Source organism: Silurus aristotelis (genome assembly GCF_946808225.1).
Source record: "Silurus aristotelis genome assembly, chromosome: 18".
In the NCBI taxonomy this organism is placed as follows: Eukaryota; Metazoa; Chordata; class Actinopteri; order Siluriformes; family Siluridae; genus Silurus; species Silurus aristotelis.
This window is the reverse complement of record NC_139591.1, coordinates 17,392,183-17,417,803: the sequence shown is the minus strand read 5'-3', so window position 1 is coordinate 17,417,803 and position 25,621 is coordinate 17,392,183. Positions and strand designations below refer to the sequence as shown.

The 25,621-nt window shown below is 37.6% G+C and overlaps 2 protein-coding genes across 2 annotated transcripts; both read right to left on the bottom strand.

Moving 5' to 3' along the window:
* Nucleotides 1-2,292: 2,292 nt before the first annotated feature.
* Nucleotides 2,293-13,576, bottom strand: foxred1 (FAD-dependent oxidoreductase domain containing 1). The gene is made up of 11 exons (XM_083568954.1): nt 13,340-13,576; nt 11,442-11,662; nt 11,235-11,345; nt 10,963-11,081; nt 8,834-8,928; nt 8,487-8,588; nt 8,251-8,327; nt 7,775-7,935; nt 7,544-7,673; nt 7,253-7,357; nt 2,293-3,455 (listed from the first exon to the last, which is right to left on the bottom strand). The coding sequence occupies exons 1-11, from the start codon at nt 13,464-13,466 to the stop codon at nt 3,201-3,203; spliced, it is 1,503 nt and encodes a 500-aa protein (XP_083425080.1). The 5' UTR covers nt 13,467-13,576; the 3' UTR covers nt 2,293-3,200.
* Nucleotides 13,577-14,286: 710 nt separating this feature from the next.
* On the bottom strand, nt 14,287-25,021 carry stt3a (STT3 oligosaccharyltransferase complex catalytic subunit A). Its single transcript, XM_083568533.1, has 18 exons — nt 24,761-25,021; nt 23,706-23,814; nt 23,465-23,525; nt 23,245-23,366; nt 22,800-22,945; nt 22,611-22,701; nt 22,331-22,437; nt 22,085-22,249; nt 19,745-19,925; nt 18,728-18,883; nt 18,548-18,639; nt 18,137-18,292; nt 17,056-17,244; nt 16,290-16,406; nt 16,093-16,195; nt 14,911-15,099; nt 14,704-14,819; nt 14,287-14,616 (listed from the first exon to the last, which is right to left on the bottom strand). The coding sequence occupies exons 2-18, from the start codon at nt 23,791-23,793 to the stop codon at nt 14,578-14,580; spliced, it is 2,118 nt and encodes a 705-aa protein (XP_083424659.1). The 5' UTR covers nt 23,794-23,814; nt 24,761-25,021; the 3' UTR covers nt 14,287-14,577.
* Nucleotides 25,022-25,621: the final 600 nt, after the last annotated feature.

The following is a 25,621-nucleotide window of genomic DNA, read 5'->3' as shown; positions in this document are numbered from 1 at the left end:
CTGACATTCGAATATTCATTTATTATGCCTTTTTTTATTGTTTCTTTTATCAAATTATGTTTTTTATTCAGATTCGGGTTTCTGAATTTTATTTCGATTTATAATTAACAATGACATGTAATTATTTAAATCAATTAATAAATAATGAAATAAGAATTAAATGAAAAAGGATAGAAGGGAAGATGAAATCGAGTAACTTCGTTTGGAAAGTGAATTCATAAGGTGAAAAAGGATGAAGGATGAAGGATTAAGTAAAGGAAACAAACACACCTCCACACATCAGTCAAAGTCGACAGCATGCAAAATCAATTCAATTAAATTCCGTTTTCTTTGTAGAGCACTTTCAACAATAAACATTATTCCTAAAACAGCTTTACAGAGACAAATAGTTTAATCAATTCATTATTATTTCAAAGGTTTTGAGATGCGTACACACGCTCTAGATAAGAAGTAAGCCGTGTCCAGTGCCAATTTGTAGAGGAGACTGAATGGTCCAGGGTTTTACTCTCACATTGACAAATCCACAAACACACAGTGCAACTCCTTCTGACCTTCTCTATACTTTTCCATCAACATTCTCAAAGCAAATAATGCATCTGTAGTGCTCTTCCTTGGCATAAAACCATACTGTTCACAGATGGTCACCTCTTCCCTCAGCCTGGCTTCTACTACTCTTTCCCATAACTTCATGGTGTGACTGATCAACTTTATTCCCAGTGCCATGATGAGATAATCAGTGTTATTCACTTCACCAGTAATAATGTAATAATGTCAATGTTATCTCTGGTCATTGTACATGGTCATAGCCCTGCCCGTTTGCACATACTTCACACTTTGTCACCTCACTTCGTTGCCACTTTTAACTATTGCTTTAAATTGTAGCGTAAACCTTCAACCTTCGTTCAGCTATTAGTCTAAATGGCCTACACTCTGTTTTTTGCTTTAAGAGCCACTGAGATAAAAATTTCTTTTATTATTTATATTTAATTATAAATGATGTATGAGTAGTTAAATATATTATTTATATGTAGTTATATTCATTGAGATTAAATACTTATAATGTTAAAATGAACTGCAAATTGTTTAGCATTTGGTTATCATTAAAATGTAATAAATGAAGTGTAGTACTGGGATCAGTAGTACTATAAAAATATACTTTTCTTGTTTAAACAAAGAAATGTCTTAATTTATATGTCAATACCATGACATGGGTTGACAAACACATTGCATAAAATGAGCCTCGAACACCAAACTTGTTATTTCCTACACACCATTGGTTTTTACACCAGCACAAAAGTTTGTGATGGAAGCAGTCTTGTTTTTAATTTATTATTATTATTTTTTGTTTTTATTCTTATATATATTTAACCATTAAACAAATGTTCTCCCATTCTTTCAATTTATTACAATTTATTTAATTATTATTGTTATTATTATTATTTTATGTGTTTCAAAACAAAACAAAAACAAAACTAATTATTATGTTGCTACAGCAGAAAAATCTTTTCTATACCCTACATTGACCCAGACTAGCTCAAAAGATTAAACTATAAAAAAATAAACCAATAACTAGTGCCTTAACCTCTGAATCAACACTGTCCTATAGAAATGTGCTGCACTCACCCATGGGGGATAAAAACCTCCATTCATTCATATTCTCCCGCTTATCCGTAATTCGGGTCGCGGGGGCAGCAGTCTAAGCAGGTCCCCGCCTTCGACTGTTGCCCAATCCTCACAGAGCACCGTCCCTTACGGTCCCTCCTGCAGGTGGTGAGCCCACGGGAAGGGATAAAAACCTATAAGATAAAAATAAGATAAGGCCAAGTGATGTTGAAAATATGGTTGTGTTTGTAAAAAATTGTTTGACTTTTAATCATTACAAAAGGCACCTGTGGCCTTCTGTAGCTGACAGACGATACAGGAAGAGACCATCTCGAGATAACAGAAGATATAGAAAAGGCCATCTAGAGATGTGGAAAGTTTAGGATATAAAATATGGTCATACTTGCAGAAACTATGGTTACGATGAATTTAATGGGAAATGCATGACCAAGAGTATGTGCAGAACATCACTGACCGTGTGAAGATAATGAGAGCTTTACATATTAAAGTAGATTGAAAGAGTTGCAAAGGATCAGTCCCATTTTAAAGTCTGATACAGACCTCTCCACTTCTTCATTTGCAGGATTATTTTCCTAAGTTTTGCTGCTTTCTGAGTTTTCTTCATGTGGGCGAAAGGACCAATGGTGTTGTACTATGTACCGTACGTACACAGAAACAACGAAAAGTAAAAACATTTGATTTTTTATTTAATGAGTACAAAAATAAACAAAAGAGACACAATTACAACAATAAAACCTATGTTTGGTTCCATGGCATAAATATCTGCAGTGTTAAAAGCTACTTATACCATTCACCAGGCATGCTGACAAGTTTTGCCTTGTTAATAAACACAGATGAAACTGTTGGAATAATGTTTTCATCTTCTCCTATCTAAAGGTTAACAAACATTCCCACTCCACTCAGATATTAGCCAACATGTTTTTTTCCTGAATTTTATTGATGCTAAAACACATCCACAATTGACCCTCCAGCACCCAACTGGAAATGTATTTAATTAGTCAAGTTCAGAGTAATAGGCACCCTTATTTAAAAAAAAAAAAGAAAAAAGAAAAAAAGAAAATGACGAACAAAGTTAAAAAACTACACACAATCCTTCCACATTTTCTCTCTTTAAAGTATAATAACAAGTGTATACAATTCTGCATAATTACATATACTTACATATAGAAGAAGAAAGTTCAGGATGACTGTTCTGTCTTCATTATTATTAATTGTAATGGTACTCATCACAAAATTGAAAGGTAAAAAAATCTATTTGGGTGAAATGAGATTAAACATCCTTTGTATATAAATGATTTTGTTTGTAAATACACGTGGCAGGTGATAAACTACACTGACAGGTAATACATTTTAGCTCTGTTTGATTTTTTTTTTTGGTAAATGTGCAAGACAAGTATTTCTGTGCTTCACATTTTCAAGTTGCAGCTTTTGGTAGATGATTATCTAGAGATCTGGAGAGTTCAGCATTCATTTCACAGTTCCTGGTTATTAAATTTTTCTTCCCCCCCATGAGGAGACAATGTGAAGTAGCTGTCAGGTCGAGTATGAAAGTGTTTTTGGATTCTCCTTTTTCACGATCACACAATGTTACTCTCCAGCATGGGCTCGAGGTTAAAGATACGTCTGAAGTCAAAGGCGCTCAGATCGATGGTCTTAAACCCACCGTCCAGGATGAGCTCAGCGACGGCACGGCCCACGGCGGGCGAATGCTGCAGCCCATGTCCGCTGAAACCTGTCGCGAAGTACATGTTGTTGACCAGCGGGTGCAAACCCACAATGCCATTCTGGTCGAACGTGTTGTAGTCATAAAACCCAGCCCATGATCCGGTCACCTGATTAAAATAAAAATAATAATTACTTCTTTTGATCAGTTATCAAAGGACACATTCTCCGTGGGATCGTTAATAAGCTAATACAATGTCACAACATTTATTTCAGTCCAGAGATGCATTATTTCTCCCCAAGATCTAATATTATATACAAAGTGACAAAATGATCATAAGCGCACCTTCAAAACAGACCACTCGGAAATTAGAACATAAATGGCGTCAAACCAAATTGACAGTATTTCAAATAGCATGGAAGGAGAATCTCCTGAGTCATAGAAAATCTCTTAATGATGCTAGATCAGCAGATTTCTTCACCCTCATAGAAATAACAAGCATAATCCTAGGTTTTTATTCAGCACGGTAGCAAAATTAACAGGAAATAAAAGCACTGCAGTAACATGCACACCATCAATAGGTAGTAATAATTACAAGAACTTTTTTAATAATAAAGTTATACACATCTGGCAAAAAATTCTGACAATTAATATACAGTACAGACCAAAAGTTTATATATATTATATATACAGTACAGACCAAAAGTTTGGACACACCTGCTCATTCAAAGAGTTTTCTTTATTCTCATGACTATGAAAATTGTAGATTCACACTGAAGGCATCAAAACTATGAATTAACACATGTGGAATTATATACATAACAAAAAAGTGAACTGAAAATATGTCATATTGTAGGTTCTTCAAAGTAGGCATCAAGAGAATGCCAAGAGTGTGCAAAGCAGTAATCTAAGCAAAAAGGTGGCTACTTTGAAGAACCTACAATATGACATTTTCAGTTGTTTCACACTTTTTTGTTATGTATATAATTCCACATGTGTTAATTTATAGTTTTGATGCCTTCAGTGTGACTCTGCAATTTTCATAGTCATGAAAATAAAGAAAACTCTTTGAATGAGAAGGTGTGTCCAAACTTTTGGTCTGTACTGTTAATCCAAACTATTTTATAATAACCCAGTAGTCAGCAGTGTAATGATAACAATCAATTACAAAGTTTTACTCCTATTCAAGAGAATGACAATTTCATTTATATCCTCATCAAAATCATCAACCTGCATTCTCAATCCCTTGCCTACAAGTTTCTTCAAACAGATAACTCCAGAGGTAATTGAACCTGTTTTAAAATTGATAAACTCTTCCATTAGCACTGGTTATATACCTAAATCCTTCAAACTGGCAGTTATCAACCCCCTAATTAAGAAACCTGACCTTGATCCTGTCAGCTGTCCAACTACAGGCAAACCTCCGCTTTATCTCCAAGAGGTTGTAGCACAGCAGTTCTGCTCACATCTACTAAGAAAAAACATTTTTGAAATGTATCAGTCAGGATTGAGGCCTCATCATACACAGAGACATTGCTAGTTAAGGTGGTAAATGACCTGTTATTGGCCTCTGATCAGAGTTTTGTCTCTTTACTTATTTTGCTCGACCTTAGTGCAGATTTTGACACCATTGATCATACTATCCTGCTTGCTAGACTTGAAAACAATGTTGGAATAAAAAGAACAGCTCTCTCCTGGCTTAGGTCGTTTGACTGAAGACTATCAGTTTGTTGATGCAAATGGTGAGTTCTCCACACTCTCTGAGGTAAAGTTTGGTGTTCCGCAAGGATCTGTCTTAGGCCCACTGCTTTTCTCTTTATATATGCTGCCTCTGGGTGAAATTATACATAAACATGGTATTCGCTTCCATTGCTATGCTGATGATAAACAGCTGTATATTTCAGCAAAGCCAGATGAGAGAGAGATCATCTTAAAAACGTTGAGGAGTGTGTAAAGGACATTAGACAGTGGATGCTCGATAACTTCCTTCTGCTCAACCCGGATAAGACGGAAGTACTTTTACTTGGACCACATGCAGCTAGAAGTAAACTTTCCGATTACGTGGCATCTCTGGATGATGTTTCTGTTTCAGTGTGTACAGCAGTCAAAGACCTTGGTGTGATTATTGACCCTAGTTTTTCCTTTGAGGCTCACATGAATAATATTACCAGGAGCACCTTCTTTCACCTTAGAAATATTGCTAAAATTTGAAATATGAGGTCGTTACAGGATGCAGAAAAACTAGTTCATGCTTTTGTTACATTTAGATTAGACTACTGTAACGCTTTACTGTCTGGGTGTTCGAGTAAGTACATAAATAAGCTTCAGTTAGTTCAGAATGCAGCAGCAAGAGTCCTCACAAGATCTAGAAAATATGAGCACATCACAGTTGTTTTAATCAGTCTACACTGGCTCCCAATAAAATCTCGCATTGAATATAAAATACTACTACTGACATATAAAGCACTTAACGGTCTCGCGCCGCAGTATGAGTGAACTTCTTTACCAATTGATCCTCCACGCCTACTGAGGCGATTTGTTGGTACCTCAAATAATGAAGACTACAGCAGGGGGCAGATCTTTCTCTTATAAAGCCCCACAGTTATGGAACAACCTTCCAATCAGTGTTCGGGACTCAGACACGGTCTCAGTGTTCAAGTCAAAGCTGAAAACTTTATTTAGCCATGTCTTATTAGTAGATTTTTCTTAGGTAAAAGGAGCAGATCTAGAGGCATCATGGATATCGAGTGTTTGGTGAACTGGGGTATTTGTATGCTGTCGTCCTCTCACTCGTTCACTCAGGTTTGTTGATGGTGGTGTGGTGGATCGTCTCTTATCCCAAAGATCCCTCATGTCTGTATTACCTTCTGGTTCTCCCTTTTAGTTATTCTGAGTCACTGTCACCGTTACTGTTCCTTCCCCTCTTTCCCCAGCGGGTCCTCCAACGTCCAGGCCTGCCTCTGGATAGTGTCCTCTTCGATTGGAGGCCACTCTGTGCAGCTGGGGACAGTTTCTCTTCAATGCCTTGGGTGGTTCCATGAAATTCCAGAGTAAGAACGGGAGCTTTGAGGATGGATTTGGACTGTAGTTAATGTCAATAGTCTGCTACACTGACTAAGGACTACAGTTTGCTTCTGATCACCATCACTGTACCCCGCAACATCATATATCTGCAATAAATGGACATTCGGTGCAAACCAGATGAGGATGGGTTCCCTCTTGAGGCTGGTTCCTCTCAAAGTTTTTTTCCTTATGCCATCTCGAGGAATTTTTTTTCTTGCCACAGTCGCCACTGGCTTGCTCATCAGGGACAAACTTACACTTATAAAGAACATATTCATTTTTATCACCACATTATCTGTGTAAAGCAGCTTTGAGACGATTTTCATTGTTAAAAGCGCTATACAAATAAAAATGAATTGAATATTAATGATAGGAGAGTCAGCCTGCTGTGTAATGTATTCAGTAGCTCATGGGGTTAAAGTCTGACCACTGTAGTAATCAATCCATGTGTACAAATAAAATGTGTCATGTTTCCTGAACCATTCTTTTACATAGAGTCCAATAAACCCTAGGTTCATCCTCTTGGAATAAGTCCATGCCATCAGGAAAGAAAAAAAAAATAAAAATCCTTTTATAGAAAAACCTGGTCAATCAGTAAATTCAGATGGTTAGCTGACCTCATTTTTTGAGCACATAACATTGCTGAGCCTAGACCCGACCATCTGAAGCAACCCCAGATCATAATACTGCCCCCGCAGGCTTGTACAGAAGACAATAGATATGATGGGTGAATCACTTCATCCACCAATGAAATCTGGACTTATCAGACCACATTAACTTTTTCCACTTTTTCAGTTTCCAATCTTTATACTTGCTTAGTTAAATCCAGGTAGTGTCTTATGTTCAAGGGTGATTTAATGTGCAGAAAACTACAGCACAGTAATACATGTTCACAACACTTACTTTTAGACTCTCAAATGCAGGAACTCGATGCGCCAGATGCGGCCAGACCTTCTCCTGAAAAAAATCATGGTCCACATCCAGGTTACTGCAATCTGGTTCCTCATTCTGCAGCAAGTCAACAAATAAGAAAGCACAGGAAAGGTTATTTTTTTTGTGGCTACACAAAAATCTAATCATTCACATTTTTTTCTCTCACAGTTTGTTTTCACACCACTTTATCAAACATTGCTGCCATTAATATTGAATTGATCAGTACAGTTATAAATACAGAGAAATTAAGATAAGCCACACCTCCTCTGGTGACATCCCTGTGATGTAATTTCCTCCAAGGCCTTCTCGCCTTAGGTAAACTCCAGAGTAGTCTATCAGAAATGGACACTCCAAGCCTGGACCCTCAGGACAATGCACTACGTAAATAAACCTGGAGAATGTTGCAAAAAGAATATAAAAATACAACACCACTTAAAGTTATGCAGTCACAGAACTTGAATCGATCTAAATAATATCTAATATGATTGTTACCTCTTTCTGGGTTCCACTGGTAATGGAATAGCCATCATGCTGGTTTTCGGGCCATGTCCGATTCCAGCCATTTCAGCAATTTTTCCTGCACCGGCTCCAGCCGCGTTCACTACAATGGCACACTCCACAGGCTGGTACTCCAAACTGTTTGCCATCTGGACCTGTCACAGTTTAAAATCCTGTTCACGCTTCAAATTAATGCAATACCATAAAATAATTTACATCACATATCATGGGATAAATTGGATACTGTAGTTGCATAATTATAGAACAATAACATCTTGATATGGTCAGTATATACAGATTAAGAGTTTTTGTATTTGTTATATTTTCATTGTTAATGTCGAATGACATTTTTTTCATTCAATTGGCCACTCAACCAATCAAGTTCTGTGAGCGGGGCTAAACAGGGAACTGTTGTACCCTGTGGGAAGATATAATTTTATTGGCATATCTGCCATGTTAACAAGTCTTACATTGACATGTTTGATCCTTCTAATGTTCAGAAGGTCTCCATCCATCGTTTCTGCATTTTGTGTTGAGCATCTAAATCCTGGAAAAACAAATATTATATATATATAAATCACACAAGATTAACAGATGTCTACAAAACTCTGAGGGTCTGAGAGTCCTATTAATATCTCGGTGCTTGTAATACATTATTTAAAAAATGTATTACAAATAATAATAATAAAACAATAATAATAATAACCTGTGACCTCTCCAAAGCACTGATACACTCCCATAGACATGGCTTTGCGTCTGAAGGCGTTCAAGAGCGTCCAAGGATCAAACCAGCCTTCGTTCTCCAATCCTGGTAAATAGAAGGCAATATATTTGAAAACATTGAAAATAAAACATGTTTACACTGATAATAGGATGATGTGATTGAGAAGAACCATAACAGTGTCGGGAAATAAAAACACTAAACTCACCTGGTAAAAATATGATGCAAATATTTTAAAAAAACTTAAAAATTTGTGTTTGTTCTTTAACTTTTAGTCAGCAGAATACACTAATCATTAGCCATCACGAGAGTTGAACATTTTCGAGACTAACCGAGAGAAGCCAGAGCGACACCGTCTGTGTTCAGACAGGGAAATCTTTCCTTCAGCTTTGAAGGTGACAACAGCATGACTTTAGCCCCTTGTTCTCTAAACCACAAAAAAATAAATGCACACAGGTTAAAGAGTTGTAGCAAAAGTGTCATTCAAACATTCAGCTTTACTGGATCAGCAGAATTACATTCACCAAACCTTTCTACATTTTATTACACAACATTTATACTGCACGACTGTGCAGCCAGTTAGCCAGTTATCATGTATTATAAAAAAATCAGTTATCTGTAAGGTCATTTACAGTGCATTTAGAAAGTATTCATACCCCTTCACCATTCTAAATGTTGTAGCTTGATATTACAATAGTTTACATTCATTATTTCCTTTCATTAATCTACACTCAGTACCCCATAATGACAAAGGGAAAACAGAATACTACAAACATTTGCAAATAAAAAAAAAAAAAGGAAAAACCAAAATGTCACTAGAACATAAGTATTCAGACACAGCTGTGTCACAGCAGGTGTTACAGCTGAAAATGCTTATCAAAGCAAAAACCAAACAATAAGATCAAAGTAAGGTTGCCATAACCGTGAATCTTCCAAGTGCTGGTTGTCCTTCCAAACTGAGCATTCGAATGAATACCAAGAACCCGATGGTCACTCAAAATATCCTGTGTGGAGATGGGACAAAGTTCTAGAAAATAACAATCAATGCAGCCCTGCCCTTATCTGACCTTCACGGCAAAGTGGCTAAAAGCCTCTACTTAGATCAAAACACACAAAAGCTCACTTGGAGTTTGCAGGAAAGCAACTCAAGGATTCTCAAACTGTGTTGAACAAGATTCACTGGTCTGATTAAACTAATATTAAACAGTTTCAATTCTGAACGTTATGTCTGGAGAAAACCGGGTACTCCTCATCACTTGAACAAAATATCCCAACAGTGAAGCATGATGGTGGCAGAATCATGCTGTTTTGTTTTTATTTTATTTTAGCAGAAGGGACTGAAAGTCTGGTCAGGGTAAAAAAAAAGCTGAATGTAGCAAAGTACAGAGATCTCCACAGATCTCAGGAACTAGGCTGGGCTGAATGTTTACCTTCCAAAATGACAATGACCCTAAGCACACATCCAAGAAAGCACAGGAGTCGGTTCAGGACAACCCAGGTGTTCAAAGCTTGGTGCATCATACCCAAAAAAAAAAAAAAACCTTACACTCTATAATCTATAATCACACTCTTGATATCAACCAAAATTGGATGGGTTCCCCTTTTGAGTCTGGTTCCTCTCAAGGTTTCTTACTCATAACATCTAAGGGAGTTTGTCCTTGCCACGCTCACCCCAGGCTTGCTCATCAGGGATAAATACACATTCTGTAAAGCTGCTTAGAAACAATGTCCATTGTGTTAAGCACTATAGAAATAAACTTGAACTCGAGGATGTAATTGCTGCCAAAGGTGCTTCAACTAAGTACTAATTAAAGTCTGAATACTGATATACATCTTATATTATTTTTAAATACATTAATAGACATTTCTAGAATTTTGAATTCACTTTGTCAAGGTGTAGATTAATAATAATAATAATAAAAGCATTTGTAGTGTCAACATACATTCTGCAACATGAAACTGAAAAAAGTGGGATGTGAATACTTTCTGAATGCACTGTATGCAAAGTATATTGACCAGGCTTATTTTTGCTTAGAAAGCATAGAGACTCGCAACTTTAAAGGTGGAAGTTGACTTGAATCATGGGACGTGCTTCGCCTCGTTGCAGAACTCTATTTAACCCTATTTAACATTGATTCACAAAGGAATTCTACAGAATTTGGGACTTAAAAGGAGTTTAGGACTTTTGAATCTACTTGAATAGTTGGAATTGAACTCTACTAGCTGGGAATTAACTCTGATGAGACCCAACTCGGATCGTAGTGAATCGATTCCGCTCGCAAGCTAAAGGGCCATGATGACCTTATATAAGCAACATTGTTAACCACATGAATGATTGCCCATTACAGGTCACAACACCTGAAGTTAAACAGAAAACCCTGTGTGTACACACAATTAATTGCAGTAAACCTGCACAGATCATAAATGTATGGTCTAGTCTTTAGCTGTAAACTATGCTCACTTTTGAATCACGTAGTTCTCCTCAATAATATGTGCTGATGCTTCACTGGCCAAGAACAGATAACCAGAGTGATTAAACTGCAGGTCAATGGGATCCTCGTTCACCACACCAAGATGTTCCTGTACAAAGAAACATCTAATTCCTAAACCAATTTCACGTACATCACATCACGTATCTCTTATGATTAAAGCAATTGTTACTGTGATCTGCTTAATAATGAGCATTAGATCTGGCATTCCTAATAAACTCCTAAGTATAAAGGAAAGGATTACATTAATATTCTTCAGGAAGTTAGCAGAGGCCAGCGAGAGCTGGATGTTTTCCTTCAGCGAGAACTGCTGCCGAATGCCTCCAGCAGAGAGCACGGTGGACGCCTGACTGTACTGAGAACACAAACACACACAAAGAGAATAAACAGAAATGATATGAAAATGCCAAAAAGTCACAAACAACATAAGGCTTGGATGAGTGTGACTTACAGTGGGATCCTTCTCCACCAGCAACACCCTCAGCGAATCCCGAGACATCACTTTATTCTTCAGCCAGTAAGCAATGGACCAGCCAATTACTCCTCCTCCGACAATCACGATGTCTACCCGCTCAGGAGGAAGGCCATGGGTCAGCTTGATCGGGCTCCAGTCACTGCCGGGCATCGCTGCTGTCACTTTATCACGAAGTTCTTTAAACTGCTTCTCCAAATCTGCATTTACAAAATGAGGGGAAAAAAAAAAACTATAATCAACTTAATCTAACCAATACCAGTCTTATTTTTGGGGATTTGAGAAGTCAGTTTGAAAGAGAAGACACTAATGGAGTAGTTTTTGAGGAAAACAAACAAACAAAAAAATTCTCACAACTCCTAGTAGAACATTGTGGAACGTTAAAAAAAAAAAAAAAAAAAAAAAAAAACCCTCTAAATGCATTGATTTGCTTATAAACCCATATTTTATTCACAGTAGAACATCAAATGTTTACATTTATAAAATGTAACATTTAAAGGAAATTTTTTTTATATGATTTGATAGTCACAACACATCTGGAAGAAATTGAGACGGAGCAACAATAGGCTAAAAAAGTAAGTGTTACTGTTAATAAGAACAGCTGGGGGAATTAAACAGCTGGGTATTAAAAAAAAAAAATACCTTAGGAAGGCAGAGGCTCTTAGAAGTAAAGATTCAGAGAGGTTCATGAATCTGCAAAAACACTGTCACTAAAGAACAGTTTCAGAACAATGTTTATTCTAAAATCGCTAGAACTTTGAATTTCTGATTATCTACAGTACAAATGTTTAGCAAAAGAGTCAGAGAATCTGAAAAATCTAGGGTTAGCCCATGCCAATTTCAGTGACCTTCAGGCACTGCAGGGCAAAAAAAAAAAAAAAAGAGCGACACATGCTTCCATCCAGATGAGGTAGTTTTCAAGAAAGGCCTTGCGAATTTCAGCAAGAGAATAGAAATCCACTTACAGCATCTATTGCAACAGCATGGCTTTACAGTGGAAGAGTCTGGTTGCTGAACTGACCTGGAGTCACTAACTGAAAACATTTGACGCATCATGAAACGAAAAATATGACAAAGAAGACAGGGTTTTTTGGGCAGCTAGAATCCTGTATCAGACACAAATAGAACAAAATTGCAATCCCAAAACTCCAGCAACTGGTCTTTCCTCAGGTCCTAGACATATAGAGACTGTTATAAAAAGAGGAGAGGTTTTAAGACATGTTGCAGATATGAAATTCAAAATGACCTTATTTTGTATTCAAATGATGCATTCTCTGTTTTCTATGTTTTACTGTGAATAAAATATGGGTTTATGAGATTGGCCAATCATAGCATTCTGTTTTTACATAATGTCCCAACTTTTTGGAATTGGACTTAATTATTTGTTTATTTATTGATGATGACTTTATAGTTTCTTTTAAGAAATGTACAGTATGATGAGTTTTTTTTTTTTTTTTTTTTTTTACAGATTCTGGTTGCTGAATATTTTTAGTTACAATTAAAAAAAAGATAATTATTCAAATAATCAATTGTATAATATTTGCATAATAAATCATTTATAAGGTGTAAAAGTTAAGGATTAGGTGAAGGAAGCAAAAACTCTAGAAATGTGTCAACATCAGTCAAGGTCTACACCATGCAGCTTTACAGACACATAACATTTACATTTATATCTTAGTGCCTATACATTTCTCCCTAAAAATCATTTATTTAATATATTTGATTTTATTTCAGATATTTTGGGACGTGTTAGATAAGTAATAAGCTGTGTACGTTGCAGATCTATAAAGGACACTGAATGGTTTCTGGGTTTGACTCTTTATCTGACAGATTATTAATGAATGTATGCTGAATGCAGCTGTACAGCTTTAACTCACCCTGGGTGATGTGGTCTTTCCGGACATATCTGTCAGTACTGAAGCTCCGGCTGCAGTTGTTGGACTTTAGTAAAGAAGACGCTTTGCATATGCGGACATTAAACCAGATTTTATGCCACCTATACATTACTACAGTCAACTGACTTTGGACTAAAACTGACTCTTCCTGCTCAGACTTTCAACCGACCCTCACGCTGGAAGCCTTAACTATATATCATGACGTGGCCCCGCCCCTTTGTTCGTACGTCGCGTCTGGTCGCTCCCGGAAGTGAATAACTTTTTTTTTTTCATTCAGCAATGCATATTTTTTTATAATGTACTTTTTATGAATAGACTCTCGAATTGCACATTAAACCAATTTTGTGCCCCAATAACTGTTGCTAACGCCATATAACCTTTAGTTTTATTTCACTATTGAAACTACTAACTACATATCCCACGAGTCCCTGCTTTCATACTGGCAAAGCGTAAGCAAAACGTGCCCGGATGATAAGTCGAGCTCTGATTGGCTCAAACGTCTCCTTTAACTATTATCTTAAATGGCCTCCGCTCCGTTTATTGTGACAATATTTTATATTTTTATTATAAGTAATAATGTATATATTTAAAAGTAATTTGATCTTCATTGGATTTAATTATATTATTAATATTTAGTTATTCATTTACAATTTCTAATGATTGCAATTAAATACTTGTTTCCAAATGTACTGCAAATTTGTTTAGCACTGGATATCAATAAAATCTAATGAATTAACTGTAGTACTGGGATCAGTAATAGTATAAAAAAAAATATACGTACAAATATTTTAATTTATGTTATACATCAATAACAAATTAACAGTCACAGCATTGCAGGTTTTCTCTGCATTGCACAAGGTTATGACGGAACCAGTTTTATTTTTTAAACACCTTCAACCAAAAAACCAAAACAAAAAAACACCACACCATTCCATTCACTCCATTTATTACCCCTTTGGTAGACAAATCATTTGCTTGGTCACTGATTGCAGAAATACATACTGACAGTTTCCTGGATGTTTTGAAGTCTCACTTCATTCCAAAAAAAAAAAGTAACACCACATTGTAAATCATAAAAAATGCAATAGAATCTTTCTTGCAATCACAACAGAAGTATAAAAAAATATCCACACAGCTTTTCAGATCACAGGGGAAGGTGTTCAGTGCTCTGTGTTTGTGTGTGTGTGAGAGAGACAGAGAGTGTTGTGAGTGTTTGGGCATTACGTTCTCGAGAGGCCTCGGTTGTCAAGGTCTTTCACCTGTTGGACAGGAGAGAAGGACATGTTAATCAGCAGATCTTAATTTAACTTTACAGAGAAGAACTAAAGTGATGTTTGGAGGTTTACCTTGTATATCCTGACTAGCCAGTGCTCTGTGGTGTATGCCTCCTCGAGCACATCCAGCTCAAAGTCCTTGTTGCCAATCTCGGCATTACGGACACGATCGTAACCAGGAGGACGTTCTGCAAAAGGCATGGTGTTAGTTGTCTAAACAAAAGTGCAGGTTGAATTAAAATCCAGAACCACTGGAACAGCCTGAACAGAGACACTTACTGGCCTCAGTGTAGACCTGGCCGAAGCGGTAGTAGCACATCTTGTACATTAAGCAGTTGAGTAGAACTGGAGAACCTTCACGGTCCACGCGGAACTCGCCAGTGGGAGTGTAGTAATCGTGCTCCCTGATGTGCCGCCCCGTGTCTGTGCTGCCTCCGATACGCACCATCCACAAAAACTTATTTATGTCTACAAGACAAGAAAAAGACTAAATTGGAATATTAAACTAAAAAAACTTAATGAACAGTCTCTTGTTTTGCTTGAAAAAGAATAGGATAAATAAAATGAAATACAAAAGAATAAAAAAAAACCCACAATAAACAATAAATAAAAAAATTATATATATATGTTCTCTCTTCTTCTTTTGGTTTCGCCCATTATGGGTCACCACAGCGGATCATCGTCTCCATACTACTGTATTCTGTCCTCTACATCTGCCTACCCTTCTATCACAAATCACTCCTGCCAGTCTTCTCCACCCACTCCACCCTGCCTGCACTCTTTTCTTCACTTCTCTAATACACTTTCCATTACTTTGTACTGTTGAACCCCGGTACCTAAACTCCTCAACCTTCACCACCTCTTCTCCCTGCAACCACATCACTCCACTGCCCTTCCTCTCATTCACACACATGTACTCTGTCTTACTCCTACTGACTTTCATTCCCCTTCTCTCCAGCACGTACCTCCTCCTCTCCAGGCTCTTCTCAACCTGTTTCCTACTCTCACCCCAAATCACAATATCATCCGCAAACATCATAGTCCACGGAGACGCCTGTCTGAGCTCGTCTGTCAGCCTATCCATCACCACTGCAAACAGGAGAGGGCTTAGGGTCGATCCTTGATGCAGTTCCACCTCCACCTTGAACCAGTCTGTCGTCCCTACTGCACACTTCACTACTGTCACACTGTCCTCATACATGTCCTCCACCACCCTCACATACTTCTCTGACACACCTGACTTCCTCATACAGTACCACAACTCCTCTCGGCACCCTGGCATATGCTTTCTCTAAATCCACAAACACACAATGCAACGCCTTCTGACTTTTTCTATACTTCTCCATTAACATTCTTAAAGCAAATAATTTTGTTTTATATATATATATATATATATATATATATATATATATATATATATATATATATATATATATAAAAAATATAAAAATAAGCTTGTACCATCTGATGAATATCCAGTCAATCCGCCGAAGATCACCAATACATAGCTGACGTCCAGTTCTCGCATGATCTCATAGGCCTTTTCTTCTGAAGAGGCCATCGCCTACACACACACACACATCAATATATAGACTAGTTCTATAGCATAAAACCTGGATAAAAACAATAAAACCAGTCTGAAAGAACGTTGGGTTTACCTGGCCGACTCGAGAGATGTGCGTGTTGTTCCATGTGTTGTTGTCGACCAGGATTGTTCGATTTGCCATGGCGGTTATCTGGTAGCCGTAATCCCACCACGACATGACCTTAGCATCCTGGAAGGAGAAAAAACATGGCGTTCATAGAAACAAATACAGAAAGTGAATGAGCAAAAGAAAAAAAAAAAAAAAAAAAACGAGTAGTTGATTTGACTCACTATTATTAACCGTTGTTAATATTATAATAATTATAAAAAATATCTAAAAAGCTTTACTTTAAATATAAAGGTGTCTAATTACTAGAAATTCATGAATAAACACTGCTACACATTTTGTAGAATGTTAATTAGCTTTACAATTAAAAATGTTTGTAAAGGAAGCTGTGAATCTGTAGTCAGTCCTTCCAGGAGAAACGCTATTTGGAGACCTGATATTCCAAATCAAATGTGGCTCTTCCTCAAACTGATACCACAAAGGTGGACACACAATTGTACAGATATCTTTGGATGTAGTAGCATAACATTTTCCCCTTCACTTTGACTAGAAGACTCAAATCTTACTGGGAAATAAATTAACATAAATGAATGAAAAGTTGCTTGTAAAGTAAATGGCCAACATTTGACCACACTGGTAAGCTGAAATAAAACCTCAGTTCGAATCACTATGATGATAAGTGAATTCTAATTAAACAGATTTCCTCCTCAACAGAAAGAAATGTGTGTAAATCACACATTTCTGGCCTCAGGGGTAAAGCACACAGGCTGACCTCAGGAGTATTGTGTCGGAGCCAGTAGTAAGCCTCTCTAAAATCGTCAAAGATGATACGACTGCCATCACCTCCACGAGCCGAGAGCACAATGGAGGGAGAGGAATAGGCCTCGCTCGTCACCCATGTCGAGTGGAAGGTGTAAGTGATAAGAAAGAAAGCCATGACCAAGATCATGCCGCTGGCAACCTGCAGGCAGACGGAAAACAAGAAAAACACAATCGGACAATCAGCAAGGTTTGTTTGAACACAAATAAAAGTAACGCAGGCTTTTGTTTACTGTCTGGTGTGAACCGTTTGATTTCTATTTAAGACAAGGTCACATGTTAACTATTTTGAAGACAGCAAAACACAATTATTGGTACTTGATGACTTTTTCTGTTAATTCCCTGTTTATATCTCGGGTAGGAAAAATTCCAACTCTCTTAAATTTCTTTAAACTGAACTTACTATTAGTAGACAATGTCATAATTCATACATTTCAATATTAAAGACTAAGATTTTGATACACGATACAAACTTTTCCAGCCATATGTAGTTCTACCGCTACCACATAGTGGAAGGTACACGCTTGTATAGGATGTCTTTAAATGCAGTAGCATTAAATCTCCTCTTCACTTGAACTAGGAGACCCAAACCTGTTCCAGCATGACAATGCTCCTGTGCACAAAGTGAGCTTGATGAAGATGTACTTTACATGGGTAAGAGTGGAAGATCTTGAGTGGCCTGCAAAAGAGCTCTGACCTTAACCCTACTGACCACCTCTGGGGTGAATTGCAACGCTGACTGCACCCCAGACCTCCTCAACCTACATTAGTACCTGACTTAACTAACACCGTTGTGAAACACACTCCAAAACCTAGTGGAACATCTTCCCTGAAGAGTGGAGTTTATTATAACAGCAAATGGGGACTAAATGTGGAATTAGATGTTCAAAAAGTACATAAAAATGTTATATTTGTTGAACTGCTTACAAATCAGAAGAGTAAAAAAAAATATTTTCCTGTCATTTAATGTTCCAGCAGAATTCCACATATCACACCTACTTCCAATCATAGACTAGAAATTGATTTGTTTTTACCTCGTTCTTGATGGGATAGGTGGAGTCCTGCTGCTTCTTGCCTTTCTTATCTGGCCGGCTGACATCCAGGTTCTTCATGTATGTGGTGAGAACCTGGGAAACGCCAATTCCTGACAGGATACACATGACTGGTGCCAAAACCAACATCAGACGTACCTACAGGAAAAGAGTTTGCAGAAATATTGAAAAAGCTATAAATTTTTTACCTTACAATGTTCACAACTGATTTGATCATAACTAAACTAAATTTGCATAACTGTCTTTACAGAACCTACTGCATAGCAATTAAATCTAATCAAATATTAATGAGTTGATAATGATAATATAAAACAAATCTGTGTGTAGGCTAATTTTGATCAATTAAGAAGAAATATTCATTTACATCACAATTGGCTTCACTACAAAGCTTACCATCACAGCTGAGAAGTACATGCTGGTCACACCATACATGATGATGAAGATCCTGGCATCCGACAGGTTGTTGAAGCAGTAATAAAGACCCACTGAAAAAAGAAAAAAAAAAAAAAATTATATCTCTGAAAAAGTTTCAAAGAAATAAACAAAACTAAACTAAACAAAAGATTTCTTTACCTGGGAACATAAAAACCAAAAGCTGAAGGTCAAAATAGTAAGAGGACCACGTGGTCGGCTGGTGCTCAGACACAGAGGCGATGATTGGGATGTTGTTCTTAGCATAAGATGGGTCCAGGAGAGAGTAGAAACGGCCGGTCCAGGGGGAAATCTTCCCTGAGGACACAAACGTGAGTGGGTGGGTGGGAAAAAACAAAACAAAAAAAAACATGCACTTACCACATTACAATATTTTAATAACTTTCTCCAGCAGAAATCAATTCAGAAAGACTGGCAGATTATGGACGTACAAGCCAAGAAGAAACTATGAGAATCCACTGTGAGAACTTTGTAGCCCTTCAGACATCACCCTAATGTAGTGTATAAAATAAAAGGTCTAGAAAAGTGTAAGAAATTGTTTAACATCAGCAGATGTGATAATCTTTCATTAACTGAACAGAACCGTGAGTCTTACTGTCCTGTCTATATTTCTCTGAAAACAGTCAAATGTGAAAAAATGCTGCCTTAGATACTGAAATGAAGTGTAAATCATGAAACGTCGAGCATATTTTTTTATAGTTACAGGACAGAAGATACACAGCTGTCGATCAACTCCTACATATTGGATTTAAATTAACTAAACTTGTTTTCCAACCCCCATAACCGTGACTTCTCCAGGTTTAAAAAAAAAAAAAACTATCAGTAATGTCATATATCTTTATTATATTTCAGAAAGCTGTTACAATAAACAAGTAATAAACAAAATTCAAGGAAACTTGATAGGCATGTCTGGTGTTTGTATATCACCTGTATATAACCTGTGCTACAATCTTAAATCAACACTTTTTCATTAAGATGAGCACACACAGACTGAGCAGGAGTGTGTGTGTGTGTGTGTGTGTGTGTGTGTGTGTGTGTGTGTGTGTGTGTGTGTGTGTGTGTGTGTGTGTGTGTGTGTGTGTGTGTGTGTGTGTGTGTGTGTGTGTGTGTGTGTGTGTGTGTGTGTGTACACACACACTGGGTGTGTCATGTCCTTACCAGTTAGCATGAAAACGGCTCCGACAGAGAGCAGCACAAAGCCGACCAGGGAAATTACGCTTCTGAAGAGGATCTCGAACTGCTGGGCGTTGAGTTTGCTGCGCAGGTAGTCCACGAAGGCGTGAATCTGACACAGGCCGAACACGCCGAAGGCAGCCATGTGCTCGGAGGATTGCACAGGCTTTGAAAAAAAAAGTAAAAGAAAAAAAAAGGTGATTAAAATATTTACCTTGGATTCATGCATGATTTCAGAGACAGCGTGACAAACTGTGGCAAATCCAAACAAATGACTTGAATTATTCCTCCATTTTTTTTTTTGATTGATGAGCAAAAAGCAGCAGGAACATTTCGACCAGGGGTGGGCAATTATTTTTTCCAAAAGGGCCACATGAGAAATTGGAATGGTTTTAGGGGGCCGGAATATATTTATGATACGTTTGATTTATACTTAAGTATGTTCTAATATACATGATATTTCACTATAATAAACAGTAAATGAAACATTACAGTGAGAAAATGTGGGAGATCGAATTCAATATATATTTAATAAATAATCACAAAAACTGTTTAGAAAATGTAAACTTTTGCCATGTTTAAAAAAAACTAGCATCATAACGTGAAATAGCAACATCGACTTACACTGATAAAGAACAATGAACCAAATGTGTTACACAGTCAATCAAACATGTGTGGTGCTCAGAATTATTGGAATATTTAAGGAACATTTATAAAACCAATTTTGAAAATTGCCTTTTTGTTTTTAAATAGCATTTTAAAAATATGTTCTTTCACACACAAGCTCAGTGGTTAAGGCTCTGGGTTACTGATCGGAAGGTCACGGGTTCAAGCCCCGGTATCACCAAGCTGCCACTCATGGGTCCTTGAGCAAGGCCCTTAACCCCCTTTGTGCTCCAGGAGCACTGTATAATAGCTGACTCTGCGCTCTGACCCCAGCTTCTAGGCGAGCTAGGATATGCGAAGAAAGAATTTCACTGTGCTTTAATGTACATGTGACATATAAAGACTATTCTATTCTTCTATATTCTTGTTGAAAAGTTTCTTGGAAGCTGTCCAACACATTCGCTGAAGTGCATAAGCGCACTGATGATGTTAATAAAGAACAATAGTGGCCTTTTAAAATAAAAGCCACCTATAACAAATGCATAGGTGTCACTGTTACACTGTTTACTAAGAACTCATGCTTGATTTAGACAAAACTACTGCCTTCGACAGCGATTAGTACATGTCAGTTGTGCTACGTTGCCTACGACAGAACAAAGTGCTGGGCAGTTCACATCCACTGCAGAAAATATTAGCACATACAAGTGACTTGTTACTAGTAAAAGTGAATAGATCTATATATACACACCGTAATTTCCGGACTATAAAGCGCACCCATATATAAGCCACACCCACTGAATTTTACAAATATTTTTATTTTTAACATAAATAAGCCGCACCTGTCTATAAGCCGCTGTCTACACTAATTTACTTTACACAGGCTTTAACGAAAGACACGTTACACACGGTGTAACGGGTGAAATATGTTGCGCTTCCTTTAGGAGCATAGCGGTATTTTGGGAATAGCATGCCACTGCATTTTTCCGCTATTACTGCGTGTGTTCAAGACGTGAATTATGTCTTTATTATTTTCTGATGCTGAATTCTAAGTTTCTTTGACTAACCTGTAACGCTGTTGCCAAGAAAAATAAAAAAGCACGAGTTTTGGAAACCTGTCTGTGCTTATATGATTTCTGTAGCTACTGGAGTTAGTGAGCTCTCTCTTTACCCAGACTCAACACATTACAACGGCTTGTATCTAAACAGTAGCCGACCAAGTAAGTCATTCTTCACTGTCTTCCTCCTTCCTTTCACAACTATTTCTCTCGGGAGTTGCTCTTTTGGCATCGTCGTGCGTTTAAAAATCACCCGATGCCGTGCAGCTCAGAACACAGGTGAGGTGCGTTTTTTTTACTCTTCCAGAAAACAGACCTTATGTTTCATGTTATATTGATTTACACTTTTTCTAAAAAAATAAATAAATAAATAAAATAAAATAAAAAAATTATAAAAAAAAAAAAAAAAAAAATTAAATAATTTTTTTTTTTTTAAATAAATGTGCATCAAAGTCAAATATTAATCAGCAAACATACCAGCAAAGAGTGAGTGAGCAAATAATTAAAGTAAAAGGTTTAATTTAAATCTATGCTCTCTAGATCTCTTGCTATGATTTACGATTTTGGGGTAACTTATGGCTGTTTATAGGAAAATATATGAAGCAAGTGTGGACACTATGCATGAAAGCATTCATTATAAACCATGATCTGCCACATTATCTACCTGGAATCCCACAAAGGAGATCTGCATGGACAGGATGGTGCCCAGGCAGTACACAGTGCAGTAAGCCACATAGATGCGGTGAGAGAATCGTCCGGTGAACATCAACACCAGAACGTGCAGAGGGATCAGGTTGATGAGGAACACGTAACCTCCCCATGAGGACACCTGCAGACAAATATAAAGACAATCAGTCTGTTCTAGTCATGCATAAGGATAACAAGCACTAAGACCTGTGAAAATGCTCACCATGTAGAAGTACGCAAGTGCACAGATGGATGACCAGTAGATTGAACCTGTCTTTACCGCCTTGATCCACATGTAGTAGGTCAGCAACATGCAGAAAATGGCGATCCCTTCACAGAGCAAGGAGGAGAAGTGTGTCACAGAAATGTGTCTCAAATTATAATCAGGAACAATTCTTCACTGTGTAAATATTGACCTAGTCTTATTATCATGGTCACATGGCAAAATTATTAGTTATACCACAAATTAGGAATAAAACACAATTATCGTATATTTTTGAGACCTTCGTTATCGTAGGAGCCTGCAACAGATCGGGAAATGTATCCCGGCACGACTGCGATCATGGCAGCGGCGAGAAGTCCGGCCCCAGCATCCTGTCAAGAAAAGAATTTATAAATTGAACCTGGTTACTTTTCTATACGAGCGAACATGCGCAACCTGCACCACATCAGTGAGGACAGACGGGACAAACCTTCAGCTCCTTGGTGAAGTGGTAGGTGACGATGGCGGTGAAAGAGGAGAAGAGCGGAGCGAGGAACACACACACGTTTCGGATGTCAATGGTGATGTGGAAGAAGTGCAGCATGTGGTAAAGGGCTGCAGAGGTCACCATCAAACCTGCGCACCAGAAAGTTTTATCTCTTAAGTCCATACATAGGAACTCAAACTGAGAGGTCACTAAATAAGATTTAGAAACGTATGTAAAAATCGATATAAGAGCACGCATAAAGAGTCAAAATAGTGGTTGTTATGGTAACAGGACATGTTAAAAGGTTAGAGAGCAATAATTAAAACCTACAACTTGCAGCAACGGACATGCCGTGAATTCATTTGTGAGCAAGCTTTTAGAATGCACCATGGCTGGTGTAGCATCAGACATAGTATACAAGTAGTGTGTTTGGTTTCGCCCCGCATACCGGGATAGATGGTGCCTCCAATGATTCTCCCGAGCGGGTACCATGCACGGTCATCAAACCAGTTGTGGAACTTGTAAAAGCCCTCCTCGGCTAGGAAGCGAGTGGTGCGGTAATTAAAATACCTGAGAAATACAGAAGAAAAAAAAGACAAAATTGTGCATGGTAAACATCTTGCATCATACCTTATGAGCTCCACCTTAATGTGTGTGTGAATACTTACGGATCGAACTCATGGATGACGCTCTCAAACCTCAACACAGAGAAAAGGCGAGTAGAAAACGCTGAGTTTGAGAGAGAGTGAGAGAGAGAGAGAGAGAGAGAGAGAGAGAGAGAGAGAGAGAGAGAGAGGGAGAAAGAGAGAGAGAAAAAAAAAGAGAAAAGAGTGTTAGATGTTAAGACATGGTAAAACATAAAAAATTAAATTAAATTAAATTAAAAAAACCTAATTGAAGAACACTTACACAGCACGGCCGCCATGGACAGGATGAGGAGCTTCAGCAGCGTGTCCTGCTTCTCGTAGGACAGCCGCAGGAAGCCCATCTTGGTCATCTTTCCTCTAACAGAAAACACCTGCGATAGAAAAGAAAAATCAGAATCAGATTTATTGTCCAAGTGTGTTGGACACGGAGAATTTGGTTCTAGCTGTTAGTGACTCTGAAAAGTAGAGACATAAATAACACTGTACGTGTAGTTTTTACTATACAAGACAAGACAGACATATCAAGACAATACAGACTATGTGAGATAATACAGACAGTATGAACATTTAACGACTTGTGTAACATTTAGTCTTGACTCCTGTGACATTATTGTTCCAACCAGCCAGTCTGACAACTCCACAATAGTGCAGCTAATCCAGTCAGGTAAACTTGGTTTCATTTATTCTACCTGTATTTACGCAAATCCCGCCCCCTGCTCTAGGATTGGCTTATAGTCTCGAGCTCCTCGTCGCTCATTGGTTGATTTCACTGTTCACTCAAAACGCTTCTAAATGGGACTCAATCTGTGCTCAAGAGACTGAGCAGGCGTTCTCGAATACGGGTAGGGAAATAGTAAATCAAGGTTGGGCTTCTTTTTTTTTTTTTTTTCTTTAGCAAAGAAAAAATTAAGGTGCGCGTTCATATTAGCATGAACTAACCCAAATAAGCGAATAAACCAATCCATGGAATTCGATACTTTAACTACGTTGAATGTCTAACAGGATCATAGCTACTTTCTACTGTACTGAAACCCAAAAAAATGCTCAGATTTCATGCAACATAAATTTGCAATTCCCGACACTTTCGGACGACAAATATAGAAAAAGAATGCAATATAAACTGTTACACAAATCATTCAAAACAGTTCATTTTCTACTGCTAGCCTGAACTAGCTTGCTAGCAAGCTAACAACACAGTCTGCTTCACAACTATATATATATTTGACTTCATTTTCTCCGTATGCATTGCAAAGTGTCTACATTCGTCTCAAAATGTGTACTTTTATTATTATTTTCTTTTTTTTTTTTTATAATTACCAATTTCTTTCATCGGCGCTTCTCCACTCTGCTACCGTTCCACACCTCACTATTTCCCCCTAACACAGTACTCGCGGAGCACTCACAGCCCCGCCCAGCCACGTTAAACCCGCGCTTATTGGCTGACCATCCATCACGTCTACATTTCCCAATTTCTGATTGGCTGCACAGCTTTCACTCACTTCATGACGAAGTCCACATTGGCCTTATGGCGATTCAGAACTGACGTGTCCTTATAGACGTGCCACTGTACCGGTGTGTACACACCACATGTACGGGAAGAGAAACGAGAGCAAAATCTGTCTTTTTTTTTTTTTTAAACATAATTCTTTTAACTGCTGAAACAGGATCCCAAATTCTTACATGAGACCAAATCAGTTTTTCAAGTCTATCAAGTTTAAGCCAAAAATGTAAGGACACCTGGGTTAGGGTTTAGGTTAGTTCAGTACAAGTTCATTACACCTGTAAGCTTGGTGTTTCCATCCTATTCCAAAAGCATGGCTGGATATAACAGCGTCCAGCTTCTCAGAAAGCTTTTGGAGCGGGTCTGTGGGAATTAAATAAATGCATTACTGATGTTATGCACTGATGTCTGAAGAGAAGGCCTCGACCTCAAATGTCTATAATTGAGACCTGAAAGATCCAGCCATCCTTCTGTACGGATTTCTGTCATTAGGTCTAAATATGCAAACAAAAGAGACATTATCAGAATTACAAGCAGGATGGTTAGACATCAGGTCGTTTACATTCTGCATATTACTTAAAATTAAATTTTAAATTGTAATGTTCCTGGTACTTTATTGCTATAATTCGTGCAAAGGTCTAAGCACTAAGTCACAGTGCAGCATGTACTTGTAATAA